The sequence below is a fragment of the Cebidichthys violaceus genome, unplaced genomic scaffold (genome assembly GCF_023349555.1).
Source record: "Cebidichthys violaceus isolate CVI_PGR_0920_01 unplaced genomic scaffold, fCebVio1.0.p SCAF_9, whole genome shotgun sequence".
Taxonomy (NCBI): Eukaryota; Metazoa; Chordata; class Actinopteri; order Perciformes; family Stichaeidae; genus Cebidichthys; species Cebidichthys violaceus.
The window spans coordinates 15,892,909-15,913,320 of NW_027176975.1; the positions used below are offsets into that span (position 1 = coordinate 15,892,909).

Here is a 20,412-nt window from a genome sequence, read left to right on the forward strand (position 1 = left end):
AACAGCTACATTTCCTTAAAAAAACAAACCCCTATTAAAATTGAACATAACCCTAAAAATCTTTTTTTTTCTTGAGTCTCCAGCTACGGTGAATGAGCCTGGGTTGTGAAAAAGCCTAATGGGCTTGAGTCTGAGTTGATTGGTTGGTAGAGCACCCTAAAGGAGATCAGCTGAGCGGGATGGATTGGCCTCAGCAGGACAGGGTGAAAGCCAGTGGGGGAGTCACCCATGATCTGCTTCAGCGCTTCAACAAATTAACCCACTTAACAATAGCCTGCTGGACTAATGGCTTTAGTAAAGAAACTCATTTGGCTTTGGTAATGAACTGAGTTGGAAACATAAACAGTCCAGTTATTAAGTGAACTCCAGCCATCACTGACATCACCCGACACACTGTGATGCACCAAACCTACACTACGCCGGTTGGGCTCATTAGTAGGGAAGCATACTATCACTCAAATCACTGACTTAAGAAACTAGCAACCCAAACTCATTATCACACTCATCTATTCTATCTAATTTGCATAAATTACAAATCTGCCACAACAAAGTGGCCGTGCTGGGTTGGTCATCTCATTCTCATGGAGCAGATTGGGCCTAACAGGGCAGAGTGGAGGCCACAGCGAGAGCGTTTTAATAAGATAATTTCCTCCAACCTGGATGCTGCTTCCGAGCCCTTACAAGTGTGTGTGTGTGTGTGTGTGTGTGTGTGTGTGTGTGGGTGTGTGTTAGTAAGTATGGGTGCTGATGAGTCTGTACTTTAGTACTGTTGAGGGAAGCCCAAGCGTGAGTTCCCAAGGTAACAGTCGGTTTGAGTGGGGGCTGGCTGACTCATTTGAAGGGAATCCTGGAACCTGAACACGGCTGCCCACTCGCCCCACCCCCAGTTTCATCAGCACAACAAGCAAACAAGGCTCTGACATGTCCCCATGTCGGGCTTCCCACTGACGGGGGTGGCACTGGAAAATCCCAGCCTGAGCTTGCCTACAAGTAGCATCAGAAGACACGCACACAAAACCACGAGGCCTCGCTGCTCCACGGCTACAGCGGTTTTCGGTGGTTAAGAAGATAAATCCGTGGAGATAGTAAATTAATAGGTTATAGACAAATACATCCAGGCACGTTCTGAATTTTGATTAATACATGAGAGGACGGGGGAGATATAAGGGGGTGGGGAGAGTAAGAGGAAGATTAAGCTTATTAACATTGTCAATGGCATAGAATTAAAACATTTTTTTTTTTGTAAGTGTGAACGGTGACACAAAATAAATGAGTATTGAAACCTTGTGGGCCCGGGCATGGAGGAGGAGAAAGAGAAGTGAGAAGAAGAGGTGGAGGATGAAGGAGGAGTAGGTGGACAAGAGAACGAACTCTTTGCCCACACAATTAATCTAATTATTAAGAAATTAAAAGAGATCAACAGGCGTGTAATTGACCACTTAATTAGTTCAAGGTCAGTCTATTCTTTTGACTTTGCAAGGACTGTGGGCCATGGCGCAAAAAAACAGAGAAATTTGGCTGAAAATCCTTAAAATGCAATGATTAGATAGATACTGTAGTTAGTTACTTTATTAATCCCGCAAGGGGATTTTTTATTTTTTAAACAGCCACAAATGTTTCCACACAGACGTGGCATAGTTTTCGAAATGTATAATAACTGTTTTATGTACCATTAATGCAATGTTGCGTTATTCATAAGAAAACAAAGGCAACATCCCATTTAAAAACTGAATAATAATTCTAGATCAGTAAAATCTGACCATCAAACAAAAACTGAACACGTAGTCAGTAATCCTTGCCGTTAAGAGCAGCCATTTCATTTGCTTCTGTCCACCGTTCTGTCTGTTGATAACTCGATAGTTCATTCAGTGTCTTTAGTCATTAACAACTGAGAGCTGGTACAAAGGGATTTAAGAGGCAGCATTACTGTTTTGAATCACTGGATGTTTAATTCTTCTATTATAATTGAGGTAGGAACGAGACAGAGGTTATGGTAACTGCTGGAAACCTGTCCCACTTCACAGAAAGGTTAATGAACCTTACAAGTCCTATGGGAGATGGAGTATGCTGTTAATTTGACAAACGTGGGAAATAAATGCTTTTATGCTTTTATTGACGGTGACCAATAGCGGCCTTTGCTGAAATGAAAGGTTTTAGTCTTTTGGGTGCTTTGCTATGAGGCAAAACAATAATGTGGAATGCATTTGTTGGAAGAAACTAAGTACATAATTGTTTGAATAGCAATTTCAGGCCAAAAAGCATCTTCATTATTAATTCCTACTTTTGGGGAACATATACTGCGCAAAATGTACAGTAACCTAATTCATGTTATGAAACATCTGCCTTTATTCTGAATACATTTGTGGCAATGAGGGATTTAAAAAAAAAGCTGTATTTTAAAATCTACATATTTTCAAAATCCATTTTATGCACCATTGGTCTGGATAGCATTTTAACAGGGCATCAAGGGTATAATATACTGAAAGCTGGAGAGGAACATGTGCAACAGTGTCGGCGCTAACCTGATTGGGTCTGTGGGTTAGAGGGATTCAACGCAAAAGGTGGCTGTGATAGATCAGGACAGAGGTTTTAGGCACAGGACCAACTATGTATACAGTATGCATGATTAAGAGATTAAACGGATAATCTCCTTCCCATTCAAAAGCCTGACGGAGGCAGGGATCTGGTTTCACAGAGATAGACTTTCACCATGGCTTAAATCTAACCAACAGTTCAGATAAACGTCCAAGTTCATCAGCTGCTTAGAGCTTTGTCAGTTTTTAACGATCTTAGGTGACACAAATGTCGGTGAAACTCGTTACATTATGACTCTTCTCAATTACAAACATGGAAATCTTTCTGGAAGAATCACACAATTGATTTATCCAAACATCTTCAACAACTCTTTTTTTCTCGTCAGCAGGTGACATTAATGGTTCGTAGCAGACATGTGTATTTTAATTTTCTGCTACTTTATACTACTACTCCACTAAAAAAAGTACAATTTGAATGCAGGGCTTATGATGATAACTCATAATAGCTGCTCAGAAAACCCCACAGTTCAGTTGTGTTCAGGTTAGGTGCGATTGTTACAATGGAAAGAGAGCTCTCTAATATAAGTCTTTAATCTCAGGCAGCGGTTAAACTGGTATTAGACTAGTCAACGAGCAAAACTAGACCATCCTAACCTTATAGACTCGTTTCAGACTGTCCTAATGTTATTAGGACAGTCTGAAACCGGCCTTGGTCTTCTTTTTGATACCCCCTCTCTTCTGAGACAGCTCGCTCTCTCCGTCTCTCACTCTTTCTTTCTCCCAGCAATACTATGGGCACTGTTTCCTGTTCCTGTGCGCACAATGTTTGCCAGAGGAACACACAAGAATCTGAGCTCCACAATCCCTCTTAACCTTTGACCTTGGCTTATTGTTACCTGTGAGCAGCACTGTGGCAAACATGTTGTACAAGTACAGTACAGCCCTGCAAGCTGTTTGTGTTCTGCAAGTATGGAGGGCAGGGGAGGAGGGAAGGAAGAGAGGGAGCTATTTAATCCCCCCCAAAGGAACTCCCCTCTCAACCCGTATCGTGAACTCACAGGCAAATCGCGTTGCTGGAAGGCACACCACACACACACTGCTGTCTTTTTAATTTCATCAGCTGAAAGAAATCTATACAGTGCTTTGGAATCAGACTGAGCTGCGGAGAGAAGTGAACTATACAGCACCCTGGAATGTAAACAGGTTTCTTACCAAGTGTAGCATAAAAATACCACAGTGTAACAAACCTCTTGGCTATGATAATGGTCAATAGTACAGATCAGAGGTCTTGGTAGATTTTATGGTTGTTAGTCCTACAGCATATCAATAAGAACAAGTTGAACAAATCCAGAGAAGAATTCAGAGGAAATGCAGTAATGGTATACAAATTCTTCAAGTGGAACACGGATAGAATGTTGGCTTCTACTGAAAGCATTGTATTGACGGTGGCTTTTCGCTTGTCATTAACAAAAGAATTATCTCATGGAAATATTAGGAACGCTGTCATTAAATCCCATGCAGTCAGCTGCTTGGTTAGGAATAGATAGGGGCCGTAATCTGCAGAGAATGGACTCATCTCTTGTGCAATTTTTGTAATTGTCAAGTACTGCAAAATACATGGAACAATTATTATTTAATATTCATAAAACTGAGCACACATCTACATGTAATTGCCAAACCTCCATTACTAAGCTTTGATAACAATGATGGCCAGAGTTTTGAGTATTTTTATAAAATCATGGTAGATTCCACCTGCACTGTTTCTGGTATGTGAGTGCACTTTATTTTATTATGCACAATCTGAGACGCCACACCAGTTCTAATTATTTGTTCATAACACAATATAGTTCTTTGACCTAAACTGCAGTTTTCTAATTTTGTAGTTTGGTATAACTTTTGGAATACAAACAATCCTAATCAGCACGCAGAGTTAGACAGGCCACTATAATATCTGCCAACTTTGCATTCATAGCTGTCACACTTAATTATCATGCCAAAATAAAAGAAAATACATTTGCTGCAGGAGGTCTTTTGTGAAGTCTTTGTTTTTGTGTACAATTAACTGGCAAGCATGCTATATACTTAAGTAAGGGCTATTTTAGGTGAGCATAATTGTTAGTGAGTTGTTTTTATCAGCATGCCTCACTCCCCTTCACTGCACCCTATCAGGAGACACCCCTAAGAGGAAGTGTTTTCCACAGCCGCGGCCCCGGCAACCCCCCACTAACCCTGACATTTGTTCATTTACCCGCCCCTCTCTCCCCCCTTCTGGTTTCCATGTCTGCTTTTTTTCCCCCCCAGATCCATGTCTGTCAAAATTGACCAGTTTACAGGGGAACAGGTAGGCAGACTCCTGCGAGCCCCCCACCTGTACCCTGAAACACATGAATTTGCACGCGGGGCCAAGAACCTGCTTTACTGACTGAAGTGGAGGGTGTGTGTGTGTGTGTGTGTGTGTGTGTGAGGGGTGGGGGGTGGTGGGGGGGTGGGGTATGACAAAGACGACAGCTTGTGTGGGGGAACATTGTCTGCGGCTGCGACTAGAAATCTTTTCAGGAAAAACAGGATTTTATACACAATGGTCGTGGGTGTGAAGAAAGGGGGCACATATTAAAAGAAGCGCCTTTATGTGTGCAGAGCTACTGGTTTTAAACTGCATTTGCATGGAGAAGGTCCAATCTGTTCTTTTTTTTCCCTGCTAGGCTATAGTGTGACAGACTGGATCAAATGGGGCTTTCCAGGTTGTCCTTGTTTTTTTGGAGACTAATCATGATTTAAACAGGATGGTGTGCAGGGTACACACTAATGTAGCACACTGACACAAAGTAGGCCTACTTCCTAAAATAAATGTGGAAGTGAATGCATTTCTTTCTCCCCAAGAAGGAGACTAGATTCACGTGGTAAAATCAATAGGAATTTAGTTTTCTGAGAAAAACTATTAAGAAACATGTGAAAACTATAATTTATGGATGATCATTCCCTCGCTGTCCAAAACAGCATTCACAGCTTCTGATAGAAAACCATAGCAGCTCACATTCTTCATGCAGTGAAACCTCCTCAATCATCTCACCAAGGCAACCACAGCAGGGAGGTCAGCTGTTATAGAGATGGCAAGGCTTGGTAGGTTATCAGCTACAGTATCGTGTGTGTGTGTGTGTGTGTGTGTGTGTGTGTGTGTGTGTGTGTGTGTGTGTGTGTGTGTGTGTGTGTGTTATATGTGGACGGGGGATGGAGCTGACAATTGAGCGGAGGATTCTTATGTAATTCTCCCTTTAGGTGGCGGAGAACAGTGAGAGCAGCAGCCCACACTGAAGAAGAAGAGCGTGTTTGTTAATAAGCTGAAAGTAAGACAAGATCTATCGTATTATTACGGGATGTTTGCACACACAAGACCAGGGGGGTCCAGATGTAGCAGAGCCAGTGACAGCAAGTTCAGGTATTAAGTGGGCCCCCACTAATCAGCGGTACCTTTTAAACTCTTTCACACATGCACACAAATCCATGCACGCAGACAGCACGCACGCACGCACGCACGCACGCACGCACGCACGCACGCACGCACACACGCACACACGCACACACACACACACACGAAAGTGGAAAAAGCTTAGAAAAGGTCAAAAAGCTGATAAAAAAAAAAAATAAATAAAAAAAAATGCCAGGCTAAATGTAAAAAAGCCAAACTTACAAACGCTAGCATCCTAATGTGTCGGAGAGGTTGAGAGGGGAGTCTGATGAGGTTTAGTGAGGGAATGGCTTCCACAAGCTGAACTCCATGTAGTACCACCTCTGACATTTGTCTGGCTGTAGCTGACAGCAGGATGAGCACCGCTCTAAATGTTAAGAAACCTCCAGCTGAGCCTCCATGTTAAGAGCTATTGTTGACTTGTACTGAGGGAGGATTTGGATGTTTAGGAAAAAAAGATAAATGACCCACATGGAAACTTTATCAGGGTCAAACTAAATGTATAATACAAAATACAAGTTGTTTTCTGACTTGTTTGTAATTTACTAATACATTTCTGTTAAGTTCTGGCATAACTCTTAATCACATACTTAGTTAACTAACTTCTCACATGTATATATTTGACAACAATCTGTTCAAAATCTTTAAGGCACTAGTAACAAAGAACATGTGTTTATGCTGTCAGTTTAAGTTTAAACAAAGGATGTCAACAGGTGCACCAAGTGGAGTTTAGACTGGATAAAGTTGCTTCATATGACTTGGAGCCAGGAGGCACGTCTGTGTAAAAGTTTGTGAAACCATAAACAAGCAAACTGTTAACCTGGGTTATGAGCATGTTTAGCAACTTTTGAGTAAAAAAAAAAAAAAAATCACATTAAAAAGGAAAATTTTTCAATTCCTTTGCGCCCACCCCCTTGTCATAAGATATGGATGTCCCGTAAGGTTATTTGTGTTTGCTGGGAAATGAAGTGCTCAACTGGATTAAAAACATACTGCATATGTTTGGAAATCTGTTTCCCTGGGCGTATGAGTGGAGTGAGCGAGCGTGAAGCAGCAGCTTGCGTCTCCTCCAAGAGAGAGGGCAGACACTCTCATCATTAGCTGGGCTACAATGTGCTCCTCTACCTGCTCCAATCTGCACAGCCAGGCTCCACTCTGACGCCAGACAGATGTTCCCAGCACGAGGTGCAAAGTACGGAGAGGGGAAACGAGAGTGAGCAGGAGAGAGGCAGAAGAATGAAAATATTCAGCACAGTACACAATAAGAGTTTAATTATGAATAATACCAATGGTTCTTTGTTCTCGCAATGAAGCTAGCTATGGTTTGTCTGGCCTTTTGGGAAATTGTTTTTGGCTTCCATATGGGGGCAGCTGTCTGTCAAAAAAAGAAACGCTTAAATCATAACATGCCACAGAAGAGATAATTACAGGATAAAGAACAATGCAATTGTGTATGTTTATTTGCAATATTGAATATTGGCTTTTGCAGAGGTTAGAATTATATTTTCAGCACTGCAGCTCAGACACTAATGACTTGTGTGACAGTTTGCTTCAAAACTTGACATCAATCTGATACAGCTTGTTCCTCTGTGACATGAACTATTGTTGTTCCCAAAAATATGAAATGATAATAAATGAGCGCTATCATCACAATGACACACGGTATTTCTTTGTTACGATTAAAGCTACACAAACGATACTGTTTGGAGAAAGAAAAGAAGATGGGGGGGGGGGGCTGTTTGAGGTTGATAATAACAATGACAAAATAACACCAGTGTTACCCTTTTTAGGTAAGAATCATTGCATAAAATGCAATAAGGGGTTACACGCCTTATAGTTTGCAGTTAAAGGACATCTTGAGGTGTGGAGCAGACGATCTCTGCAGGCTGCAGAATTCACAAACACAAAGCCAGCTGGTCTGACACAGTCACAATACTTCACTGTTTGTATTTGCCTGACCAGCAGCAGAACACAGGCTCTGTTCCCCTTTGGGAGCCACTACAACAGAGATGGATGTTAAAGCGTGCATATCCCTCATGCACCATAATAACGAGCACAACACACTGTGTGCTAAACTGTCCAACTGGCCTTCAATTAGCCAGGGAGAGGGAGTTAACAAACACATGATGGCTTCCAATCCAAAGACCTTATTGAAATTAATCTGGAAATGAAGTGACTGAAGAGGACCCTGAGTGACTACAGCCTGAACAGCTCACGACGGATCATGAATCTCTGGCCTTATTGAAAATGAACCTCATGTTGCTTGTAAATAATAAAACTGCTATGCAATGAAATCAAACAACAAAAAAGCTTACAGCCTGAATGCGTTTGCATCTGGTGGATATATACAGTACATACTGTGTACTTTTATTTTTCATGAAATCATTTTAGAAATAAAATAATTTGAGGCACAGAACATTTCATGGAGACAAACCCTTGGAAGAAAAACCTCATGCATCATCATAAAAAGTAAGAAAAAAATCCATGAAAAGCTAAGGCTATACATCGCTATTTAACAGGGGATTTTATAGAGATAGTGAACACCAGAGCAGGAAAGAGCTTTAGCCGGGGCACTCTGCTGTAAGTTCATATTGCATCATGTCGACTCACAAACCACCAAAATTATAATGAGCAAATCAGTATTAAGAAGTAAAAGTAAGCCCAAGTGCTGTATTTATATAAGCTGCCTCTATTCAGATACTAATGATTTGCTTGTTACAGTAATTATCGCTGCGAGACCACACCAGAACATCTGCATTGGTTTAGACTCTGGGAGAGCAGACAGAGGGAGGGAGAGGCTCACAATCTGGAATTCGACTTTGAGAGCTAGACAGCAATCTGTTGATGGTTATTTTGGTAATTGTCCATAATTGATAAAAAAAAGAAAAAAAAAGATTAGATTGTGTTGGAGAAGATTCGAAATGACTGTTTCTGTAGCTCAAGCAGTGAAAATGGGCAGTTGCGCTAAAAATGCACATAGATCATCTATTAATGTGAGTTCTAACAGAAAATGGACAGCTGGTGGAAGAAGAGGAGATACCTTGCCACACAGTTTACACTTAACTGCTGGAGTAAATTGTTTTTGGCGTGATAAATGATATAGCGTTATAAATCTGTCACTAGACAATAACTTTAAAATAAAATAGTGTTACATGTCTAGTTGGGTGGCTACTGTGCATATTTAAAATGTGTGTTGAATGTTACATTAATCTACTTAAGTACACAGATATAGTATTTATTGTACCATGCACATACAAATGCAGAACCCACTCAGACCCACAGAGACCAAAAAGTCTCTGTGGGTCTAAATTAAAGTAAGCGTCTAAAACCCAAACCAAAGCAAGCAAGAAAGCCAGTTAAAGTTTCTGCTTTAATATCTACAGTGAGCCATGGCTAACGTTAAATTAACTAATTATCTGTTTCCTGTGCCCACATGAATAAGATACAAACTAAATAGGTTGTATCTATGTAAATGATGTATTGTTGGAAAGCAATCAGTCTAAAATGACATGCAATGAAGTCATTACATGTCCCCATTCATTTCTATTAAAAGATGCCGAGTGGCACAGCAGAAATGGGGCCCCCCGGGCATTGGCGTATTCTTCAACCCGGCCCCTCAGCCCTCAGTCCAGCCACATTCCCATTCACATGAATGGAGGAAATAACTCTGGATTCAGCTTAAGTGTGTTTTACAACCTTTAGAAACTAATGATTTAAAAAAGGGCTTTTCATTTGTTCTTTTGGGCCCCATGGCATCACATGACGGACCCATAAATTGTAATTCCATTCCGTTTGGCCACTATTTAAAATTGGCTTCAAAGCCCGGCACTCGGCTTGGGTTAGCCCCAAAGTTAGCAACAGCTCAGGCTAAGGCGCAGTATGCTGTTTGTATCAGAAAAACACAATGTTGAATGTGAAAATGTCAATCCGATAAAAATAAATCTAGTTTTCAAAGTCATTGTAAGAACAGTAATGGTATTATTAAGTACTCATATTGGTCATCGGTATCGGCAAGTACTCAAATGTAAGTACTTGTAATTGGTCTGCAAAAAGTAGTATCTGTGGATTCTTAAATTTGTGCATATAACATAAACATGTTCTCTTCCTAAAACACAATTTATGTTTTCATAATCATCAATACAGAAAAAAAAACTCAGAAGGTAAGGACATAAGTGTTAAAACTGTAACAAATAAAGCCTTTTTTCTCTTCAGGAAGACCAATAAACCTTCCCGTTTCTATAGCTAATGCTAAATGCAGCTTCGCATAAGGCTCCACACTAGTTGTGGATGAATACTATAAGTATGTGGCACTGTACAGTGTAAGGCTCTCAAACGCCTCTCTTTGTGGTTAAAGAGGAGGGTTTTGGCATGGCTGACTCATTGTGAGGAGATCCTCAGCACATGTTGTGATGAGTGAAGAGCTAGCTAAATAATTCAGCTCAAAGCAAGGTGAGTGATGAGTCTATAATAAACAAGGTAGCCGCAGTGAGCCCTTGTTCTGTTGCAATCGCTGCTCTAATGAGACCTGGGCTGAAGAATCAGAGTAAATCTGTGGTGCCGCGCTGCTCAGTCCAGCCTGACCTCGCTTCACTCTCAGCTGAATTAAGGAAATCTTTCACCTTCTTAGCTGTGGCTACGGATAAAGAATACACACTAATTATTGAATCATCCACAAACTAGGGCAGGACTGCAAGACCTTGGACTAATGAATATATATATAACAAGAATATGGCTGCTGCAGCTCGAGCTGTTTGACGAGTGAGGATCAAAAACACTGATCCATTTGACATTTGAAGGCATGACCCCTGACTTCAGCTAAAGAAACTACTTTGCTTAACAAATAATCTACCATCTAACACACAGCCAGAAAAAGCAGTTTAACTGTTATTGTAAGGCACTTTTCTCTCTCTCTCGCTCTTCTCCCCCCCCCCACACACACACACCTATCTACATATATATATATATACATATATATATATATATATACATATACATATATATATATATATATATATACATATACATATATATATATATATACATACACACACACACACACACACACACACACACACACTTATAAATTCAACTACATTGCTGTCAAAATCACAACCGCCCTGAAACAAAATCAAACACATTCACATCGACACTTGAAAAAACAAAACTGAGGTTGTGTGATGTGACCTAGTCACCCTGGTCAATTAAACACCTCCCACTACAGGTTGGCATCACTCAAAAGGCTCATTAACCCTTCTGACCAACCACCAGTCACAATCAGAAAAACATCCCATCACATTGGCCAATCCCTACATGGACAACGCAGGTCAACACCCACACGAGTGACAGGAAATTGAATTGCTTGAGAGAATGTGGTCCGTCTGAGCACTTGAAAGACATTTGTTTATTCACAGCTGGTCTCATGGCCAGACAGACTTCATGGGCTTAAAAATAAGAAGCAAAGGTGATGCCTAATGCCATTTTAGAAAGTGGAAATTACTACTTTTTTTGTTTATCATGTATGTATGCGAGTGCTATGAGATAAACATCCTTACAGGCAAGCAGGAATGTGGTTGCATAAATCATCTCTAAAGCGCAGCATCACAAAATTCTGAATTCATACCCGTTGAAAGGTTTGCTAAAATATATATCCCAGATACATCACATTTGGATCTTCGAATCAATGTGGCATTTACTTTAGTGTACAACTACGCCTTATAAAACGAAACGGGAGCAGTGATACATCGCCGAAGCATCTTTGTGTGGTTGTTTTTTCAGACCACTAGTCTTAATCTACTGGGTTGATCTCCCGGTTCCCGCGGGATTATAAAATGTCTGCAAACCTCCAAATATTTGAGGCAATCAACAACTCAACACGCATTTGGCGTTAGAATGCAAGAATGTGAAAACACACAAACGAATGGATAAAAAAGGAGTGAAATATGAAGAGAAATAAGGGGATCGGAGCGGTGCCCATTTCGGGGGTGTAAAATATGGAGAAGTGTGGATCATTGGGGGAGCTGCTCTGCCTGGGGGAACAGATGAAGGGAGGACACTCTGCCAAGATCTCTCCACTGGAGGGGGAGCTGAGGGACTGGAGCTCTATGGGAGAAAGAGTGTGCGCCTCGCATGCTGCTCTCCTCAATCTCAGTCTCACACGCCTGCATTGACACGTCCCAGGCTCTCTGCAGCAGAGGGAAATTGCTGCTGACAGGGCCTTGCAAACTTTCACAGCCATTTAGAAAGACTTACTCCCACACTTTTGTCACAGGCATTTATTGCACAAGATACATGATATGAAAAATTAACATTTTTTGAACTTGGCATCCCTTTTCCACCAAGTTAGGCTTTAAAAACCATTCATAATTTTCCAGCCTTGCGATCGGCCCCAGTGCAGATGTAAACACGAGACATGCCAAGTGAGACCCCGAGATTATGAAAATGCACAATTTTCAAGAAAAAAATAAAATCCAAATGCTCCTTCATAAATTTGTACCATATGAGCTCCTAATCCAATAACAAATGCTGTCCGTGTCCCCATCACTAAAACACAGGAAGCCGTTTGTAAGAGGGAGCAGAGGTCACTGCAGACTTACTCTACCTGTATGTCCACGACCAGCCAGTGCCTCCAGTGAGCAGATGTTGGCTTGGCGCGGCTCGGAGCATCAGGATCAGCCATCACCAGAACATACATCTTATTCTGCAAACAAAAAGGGGGATTCATATATTACTATTTGTAATACAGATAACGTGCTTTACTACAGTACCACACACACTGAGATTGGCCCAGAGGCAGCTCCAGTAACGGCGGTACCTGATCTTGTTCGCTTTCTAAATGCAGCCATGTGCTGTTTGTGCTTCACATTGCCCAAGGCTCAACAGACATCTCTGCAGCGAACAACAATTAGTTTAAATACTTCAAAACAGATGCTTCATTTTACTTTCTTACTTAACTTAGTGTATCTAAAAAGAGTGAATTTGATTATATTCATACTTCTACTCTGTTCAAAAAAATTGCTGTTTTTTGTTTATGTTTTATTTTTTGGACTGCATACACAAAGCTGGAAAAACACGGTTCATGCCAGAAGGTTGGGTTTGCCTTTTGTTGGCTTAACATATGAACTTAACACAGTCTTACTTCAGCTGTAAAGGCTAAAATGTTCCTTAGAAAAATAATATTTCACAAGACAATATTGTTGTAAAAAGCATGACTTAAAACTGTTATACAAAGGCAGCAATTTACATGAGAATATGTCCTGTAGCCATGCTAACACCTACTGCAGTACACTGTGATAGCAAAAGTACAGCTCTGTTGTTCCTTAAACTTAAAATCATTACTGTGACATCAATAAAATGACAAGATTTTGGATCTGGTACCAAATCCTCTCGTTAACATATTCACAGTAACTTTGTGCCACTTACCCAGTATCTTTGTACCCCTCAATCTGTCAATAGATAAAGTGAGAGAAAAGCATCTTAACTAACACTTGATCACAGTTATTGGACGTTGACTTGGCGGCCAAACTGCCGGAAATTTTTTCATTCTGTCTGTCCCTAAAAGTTAGAGAATTATGAGAGCAGATTGAATTATTGCAAGAGCACATTTGTCATCCCTGGTCCTGTGCCCAAAATCTGCCAGACCATATGATGGGCTTTTTTTATTTTGTTCACTTCCTCTACAAACAGAGACATTAATCGAGGCTGTTTCAATCCACGATGTCCTCTTACTGTGTATGTACTTTCAACTGAAGCAAGACCATAATGATATCAGCTTTAATACATATAAAACAGATGCAGTGCTTCTTACATTCTTACACCGACTGCCAAACAACCATGTCTGTGGTGCAGTGAAACATTTCATAGAATCAAATGCTCGCATGTAAACATAAACCTTACATTTCTGTTTGTTGTGTCCTATCAAGACATTCTTAAAAGGCCTCTGAAAATTATCGTAAGCCGATGTACTTGAATGAGATAAAGAAGTAGTCATGTATTTTTCTGCAGATGCTCATTTTCAGAAGGATTCTCAGCCTACCTGACAAGCAGTAATAAGCGTAAACAACTAAGCCTAATAATAGGATAATACTGTAGTCTCAGCGATAGTGCCTGCAGGTAACATCCAGACACACCAGGAACAATAGAGCCTCCTCCACAGCCTGTCAAAAATGACTCTATATCAGTGACCCCCCCGGGCAGCTTACCAACCATGACCTGTTGCCTTCTCAAGAGTTGTAATCCTCATTTGTACATGTTTGCTACCAGGCAAAAACACTGTGATAATGTAGTTACACTAATATTTAAGTCAGACCCTGATGCATTCAAAAATAGCACGGTTTCAAATAACAGCGCGCACTCACACACACACGCACACACACATACACACACACACACACACACACACACACATACACAAAAAGGCAATTAAATAAAAAATTCCCTCCAGTCACAATTATCACTGAAAGAAATAGCACTTTATTGGATATTTCACGAAAGTTACCATGGACGGAGATACACTGTATAGGACAGGTTTACTTTTCCTAAAGCCTAAATTTAGAACAACATTAAGAGCATTTCACATTCATTTTCTAACTGTAACAACAAACACATGGCCTATTTGTAGTGGGCACCGAATTTCAATGATTTCTGCACATAATTTGTGCTCGAATTTCTACCTGTAAGAATCTGGCTGGTCCAGCTGGCACGGGCAGTAAATAATACAAGAGGCTCCTCCATGCTTGCACTTCACACATTGTGGCATGTACCCTTCCCTCTTACAAGAACACTTTTTTCTCCATCTGTCAAAATCCACATTAATTACGCACAGATATGTGTGAAAAACTCCAGGGAAAAACAGATGCATATTGTGCCATCTGAAATAATTTATCGTGGCTCGAACAAACTAAATGTATATCAAAACATGTTTTACCGTGGCTAATTCTCATGGCTGGATACTGGAAGGAACATGCTTTTCAAAAATATGTTATCAGTATTAACTACTAATACGAATGAGGAAACGTAACACTTTGAGCCTTGATGATCATTTCAAATTTAGATTTGCTTCAACACTGCAGCTAATCAAATCTGTCACTGATGACAGTTCATTTTTTATATTTTGGAGGACACACAAAGCTAATAGTGAAGAATAGTTTCAATTAATTTAGTTAATTTACATTATTGTAAAAGAGACGAGAGGACAGTTGTACTCTGTAATGGTATTTAAAGGACTTTGACAATGTCAGAAGAATCGGAGAGCTCAGAGGAGAAGTGAATTGTGGGTAGATGTCGGCCACAGACCACCGAGCTCCACAGGGCCATTATACAGGAGGTACCTGGATGTAGGCTGGAGGTGGGGGGAGATTGAGCCTGCATTCTCTTGGGATTAACCTCCCACAGCCTGCTGTGATCACAGCAAAACGGCCCGATGGGACCATACCTCCGACGCCAGGCGGCTGGAATAAACCCTGCAGCTGACTGTCTCTGTCATGGTTACTGGCCAGTGGTTAGGGAGGGGAACGGGAGGCGCTCTCTTCAGTGACACCTATAGAGTTTGACGGGGGAGTCACTCAAAACTTCTTCCTGATTTTATATATATATATATATATATATATATATATATATATATATATATATATATATATATATATATATATATATATATATATATATATATATATATATATATGATAGAAATGCAGGTGCAGTTTACAAAAAAACTTTTTATATTGTGTATTTTCAAGAGATGACATGAAACTCCCACGTCATGCCAATAGCATCGAGTAGATACACTATTTGCAAAACAGAAGACGGCAAAGAACAAAGGCAGAGGAATACCAGTGTCTCTGAGGATGTAAACTACTGGCTTACCTTTGAGTGAACTCTGCTGGGGATGAGAATCAGAGAGACGTCTAATCGCTGCTCTCGTAGAGCTGCCTAGGCTATCGAGCCCAGCTCTGCTAACTGATGACACCACGAAGGGCGAGAGTGAGTTAGCGAGAGGGAGAGAGGGAGGAGAGGAGAGGCCCCTCTGTGAGTTTACAAGTTCATGCTTTATCCCTGACCCAATACCAAACAGTGTCATCCGTACGGCTGCCTATTAATATACCCGTTGCTTTATCCTCCCTGTTCTTCCTCTCCTTCAGCCTCAGTGCAAAGAACCCACAACGTTTCATTAAATGGTCAACTGTGCTCAATGCTCGACCCGGGGCAGAGCAACGCATCGATCTTAAATCCCTGTTTAAGTAGCAAAAATACTTGAACTCGCTTGGTAATTAACAGGTATCTGTGTTGTGATTAAGACACGGCGATGGCTTAACAACCATCGACTGCGGCTTAGAACGAGGTTGAAAGATTGATCTGTAAATACAGAAAAATAGAAACTCTAAAACACAACTGTAGAAGTACATTTTTCAAATGATAAATCTCATTTTTCTCATCAAACTTCATTGTTTTTGCAGCCAAACAATATCTAAAATAAGAATTGAATTCATACAGAGAAGACGTGCAGACTTTTATCCTAAAGACAAGGTAATAAGGTCTCATTTCGGAGGCAGACAGCGGTGAGAGGGGCAGAAGAGCGAGTGATGTGAAGCGTAACAGTGACACCACTTTTAGGGTAAAAAAGAGGAGGTTCATCCTGTTGGAAGGGGAGGTCAAAGGTCAACCTGACACCAGTAATTGAATCCTGACCAGAGAGCAGGGGGGCCGTGGACCCCAAAATGAGATGGAAATAGAAGGGGGGCTGTGGCACTCACCTAGAGGTCACCATCCTTACAGGTGAGGAGGCCATTAATAATAGTGCCCCCCCACCACCACCACCACCTCTCATCTGCAAAAGCTTTGAATCCTCGTTGTTCCTCACTGCAAGCAGCATTAAAAAAAACCTTCTTCATGGGCAGTCATAAAAGGGCTGGTCGGGAATCTGCCACAGAGGAACTGAGTGAAGGAAAAACTGAAATAAAAAGGTCTTGTTATGACTACAGAGACATAAATACAAATGTTAGCGTAGATACCGACAACTGTTGAATGATCTGCAGGTTTAAAAATGTAGGAAGGCTTTTTATGCCTGCAGTTCTCACGTAGCAATAAACAAAACATGTAGTGACACATTTGTTTATTGGGGGTACTACTCAGCCTGTGAAACAAGTGATAACATAATACTGATAGTGTATAAATAGAAGAAAATGACTTAAGCTCCATCGCTTGAGTAATCTCAGCTTGAGTTGTTTTTGACAAACTGGGGGTGTTGAGTTTCTAAAGGAAAGAGGTTGAGTTGTATGATGGGAGTATGGTAATGTTTTTATATACAGAAAACTTGTTTCATTTATGTACCCTAGATTGTCTGCTCTTGCAATACAACATCTGCTTGTACCAACTAAAGTGGCTCACCGAAACACTTTGTGCATCATTAAGGTCTAACAAACACTTTGAATACATTCCTTCTTCTTAAAACATTCGCAAAGCCAATGTTTTTATATTTCAGATTGTGCACTGTTGACATCCAAGGTTCCTTGGTAGCAGTTCTTGAAAAGTGCCTTTGCTATTGTACCATTATCACCAGAAACTGTCAATCATCGGATGAGCGTGAAACCAATGGCAGCCAGCGCCTGTGTGGGCGTGCACGCAACAAACAAAATCAGGGATCCACTCGTAAAAACATTGCTCCCCAGTACTGCTAGTGGTTATAAAATCCAACGGGTACCTTTACAGTTACGTTTAGGCGCACAAAGCACTTGGTTAAATTTAGGGAAATTTCAAAGTCTTGGTTAAATATTTTAAGAATCCAGTGGCTTGTTTACTTTCTCAACATTTACCTGAAGCTTTCACTGAGCTACCTTTAGTCAAAGTGTTTTTGTTGCTTAATCCTAGCCACACAAGGTGCTCAGGATACTAACCGCAGTCTCCAGAGTCGCAGCACTTCCTTTACTGGTAAAGATGACAACACTGAACAGCAGTTACATTTTCCTTAAAACATAGTAGTGTATAAATGGCATTTCTAGAAGAGAGGGTTAATTAGGGTCTAAAAGTCAGGATATTTCAGCCTCCTCTGATTTGATTTTGACGCACGCACACACACACACACACACACACACACAAATCAAACTCCAAACATAATGAAAAGCCCAATACTAAATAGCTGGAAGGCCCCTTTAAGATGGTATATGAAAGAAATGTCGATACATGGACGCATACTGTACATTGACACACAAACACATGCACATAAGGTCAACAAGCCAAAGCTTTATTTTTGGTATATATCAGCAGAGAACGCTGCACCATGTTTTATAAAACTCCACAACTCATAATCTCAGCTTCTGAGACCATTATACAAGATGATTTGGGATATTTCACAAGAGCCAGTAACAACCACAGTTACTGGTTTAACACTGCCGATTGATTATTGACACATATAAATGATATGCAAAGAGAATGCCAATACTCTTCAGTGTGTTCTTAAGCGCCTCACACAGTGCGGGGCTGCTCGCTACCTCCAAACCTGCCTATTTTTAACTCAGCCTGCCTCCCACACAGGAGTGGAGTGTGAAGTGGCTTATAAATCCACACTTCCAGGAGCCTCTTGGTCAAAGGAAAGTCACATGTGGATACAGACGCATGTTCTCGGCCCAAAGACAACACAGCTACTAGTTCCCCGCTAGGTAGACAAACACAAGAGTGAGCTATACAACGTGAGGACGCAGCGGTGGAAGTGGAGTCACAGCGAAATAAGTTTACATAATTACATAATCACTTAAACACTTTTCGGTTTGAATACAAAAACGTGGATTACAATGCTGCATATTAATGAAATTAACACATAATGCTAAAATCAGGCAAGGCAATATTTTTTCACACCCTATAGATTCTGCACATTGAATATAAATCTGTGTGTCACTTGCACATTCTTTTGTTCAATAGAAGCACAAATAAACATCTCTGTGATGAACTTGTTTGAATGCAGTCTGTCCTGAACACTGTTTGTTCTTTGGCGGTGCAGTTTGGAGCTGCTCTGGAGCCATAGCTAACAGTAAGATGGTTCACAGTCTGATTGAAGCTTGAGGGGGGTGAAGGAATTAGCAGCAGCCTAGGGAAGCATTTCTGCATTTCTCTCAACAGTGAAGACCTCTTTCACCGCACCGTGCTCGCGAACACAGCCGTGCTCATGTTAAGCTTATTAGTCACCCTGGATGCGATCTTGCTAGCTGAGGCTTTCAACACTTTCTAGTGGTGGCTTTACACACATACACCTACTCACTGCCGTGAAAGCATTTCTGCAAAATGCACATGCTCAAAACACAGTAACTACCACTAACAGGTGCTCTGAAGTAGCATGCAGTCAGGCTAAATGAGGCAAGAGGGACATATTTTTTGTCGTGTAGTTTGGCTGCTCAGAACACAACACAAGGCAAACAGGGCAAATTGCAGCACTGGACTCATATTTGTAATTAGTCTGTCATGCATGTCAAAGACAGAGTCATACATCTGCTATTTTACCACCAAGCGCAGCCTTTAAAAGAGAATGGTGAGCACATAATTACTAATTAATTCTAATTACTTCACCAGCATTTGGGAAGCTAAATCGACTATTGTGATTCTAAAAGTACTAAGGGGAATTTTGGAGTTGAAAATAGGTACGGATGTTTTGGGATTAGTGGACTGACACTGAAAACAGCAAGTTGACAAGAAGTATCAAAGCTGTACACCTAAAGCTCACATTTAACATGTGTTCCACATATTAACTTTTTTTGGGGTCTTTACATGGTATTTTGGCAGCCATTTCATTCTCATTTTTACTTGGAGTGATACAAGTGAAAGACATTTATTATAATAGGAGAATAATTGCTATTGTTGGATCTATTTTCACACTCGGTGCTACATTTTTAACGACTGCCTATAATATAATATAATATAATATAATACAACAGTAACACTTCACGATGAACCATCATGCAGCGAACACAGTTCTGAAGACGACGGGATACGTGGTGCCATGACGGGAGCTTGGTTGTAAGCACTCTGACACTCATTCCTATCTGGCCATCAGAGCTGTTAAAGGTGTCAGGCCTGTTCACAGGCACTGTGTGTCTCACCAGCCAAGATGGCTTCCACATTTTTTCTATCATGATTAATTATGGTTTCTGATGGTAGTACAGTGAGAAAGTGTAAATTATTCCCACATTTCCTTGTGCCCTCCGTTCAGTCACTGTTGTGTAGGAAGATGCTATTGACGCCATTCATGGATGGCGACCAAAAGGCATCTACATGGGGTGGCAAACTCTAGTGCCTATTAAGGGGTGGATTTGGTGGTGGGGGGGGGGGTGCTTGGCGTGTGGGCTGAACCTAGTCAAGACTGCCAGTTGACAGGGCCAGATTTTCCAGTATGGAAGAGTCTTGTTTCAGTGGGCGAAGCTGGGTGTTGGG

General features: G+C 40.9%; 1 protein-coding gene across 2 annotated transcripts in view; it reads right to left on the minus strand.

The window, feature by feature from the left end:
• The window catches only part of LOC137867555 (phosphatidylethanolamine-binding protein 4), a 50,333-nt gene that overhangs the window by 16,884 nt on the left and 13,037 nt on the right, over positions 1-20,412 (minus strand). For both annotated transcript variants that reach the window (XM_068704206.1, XM_068704207.1), the window contains exon 4: positions 12,599-12,697. In XM_068704206.1, coding sequence (XP_068560307.1) covers positions 12,599-12,697 — 99 coding nt within the window. The remainder of the gene's footprint in view (positions 1-12,598; positions 12,698-20,412) is intronic.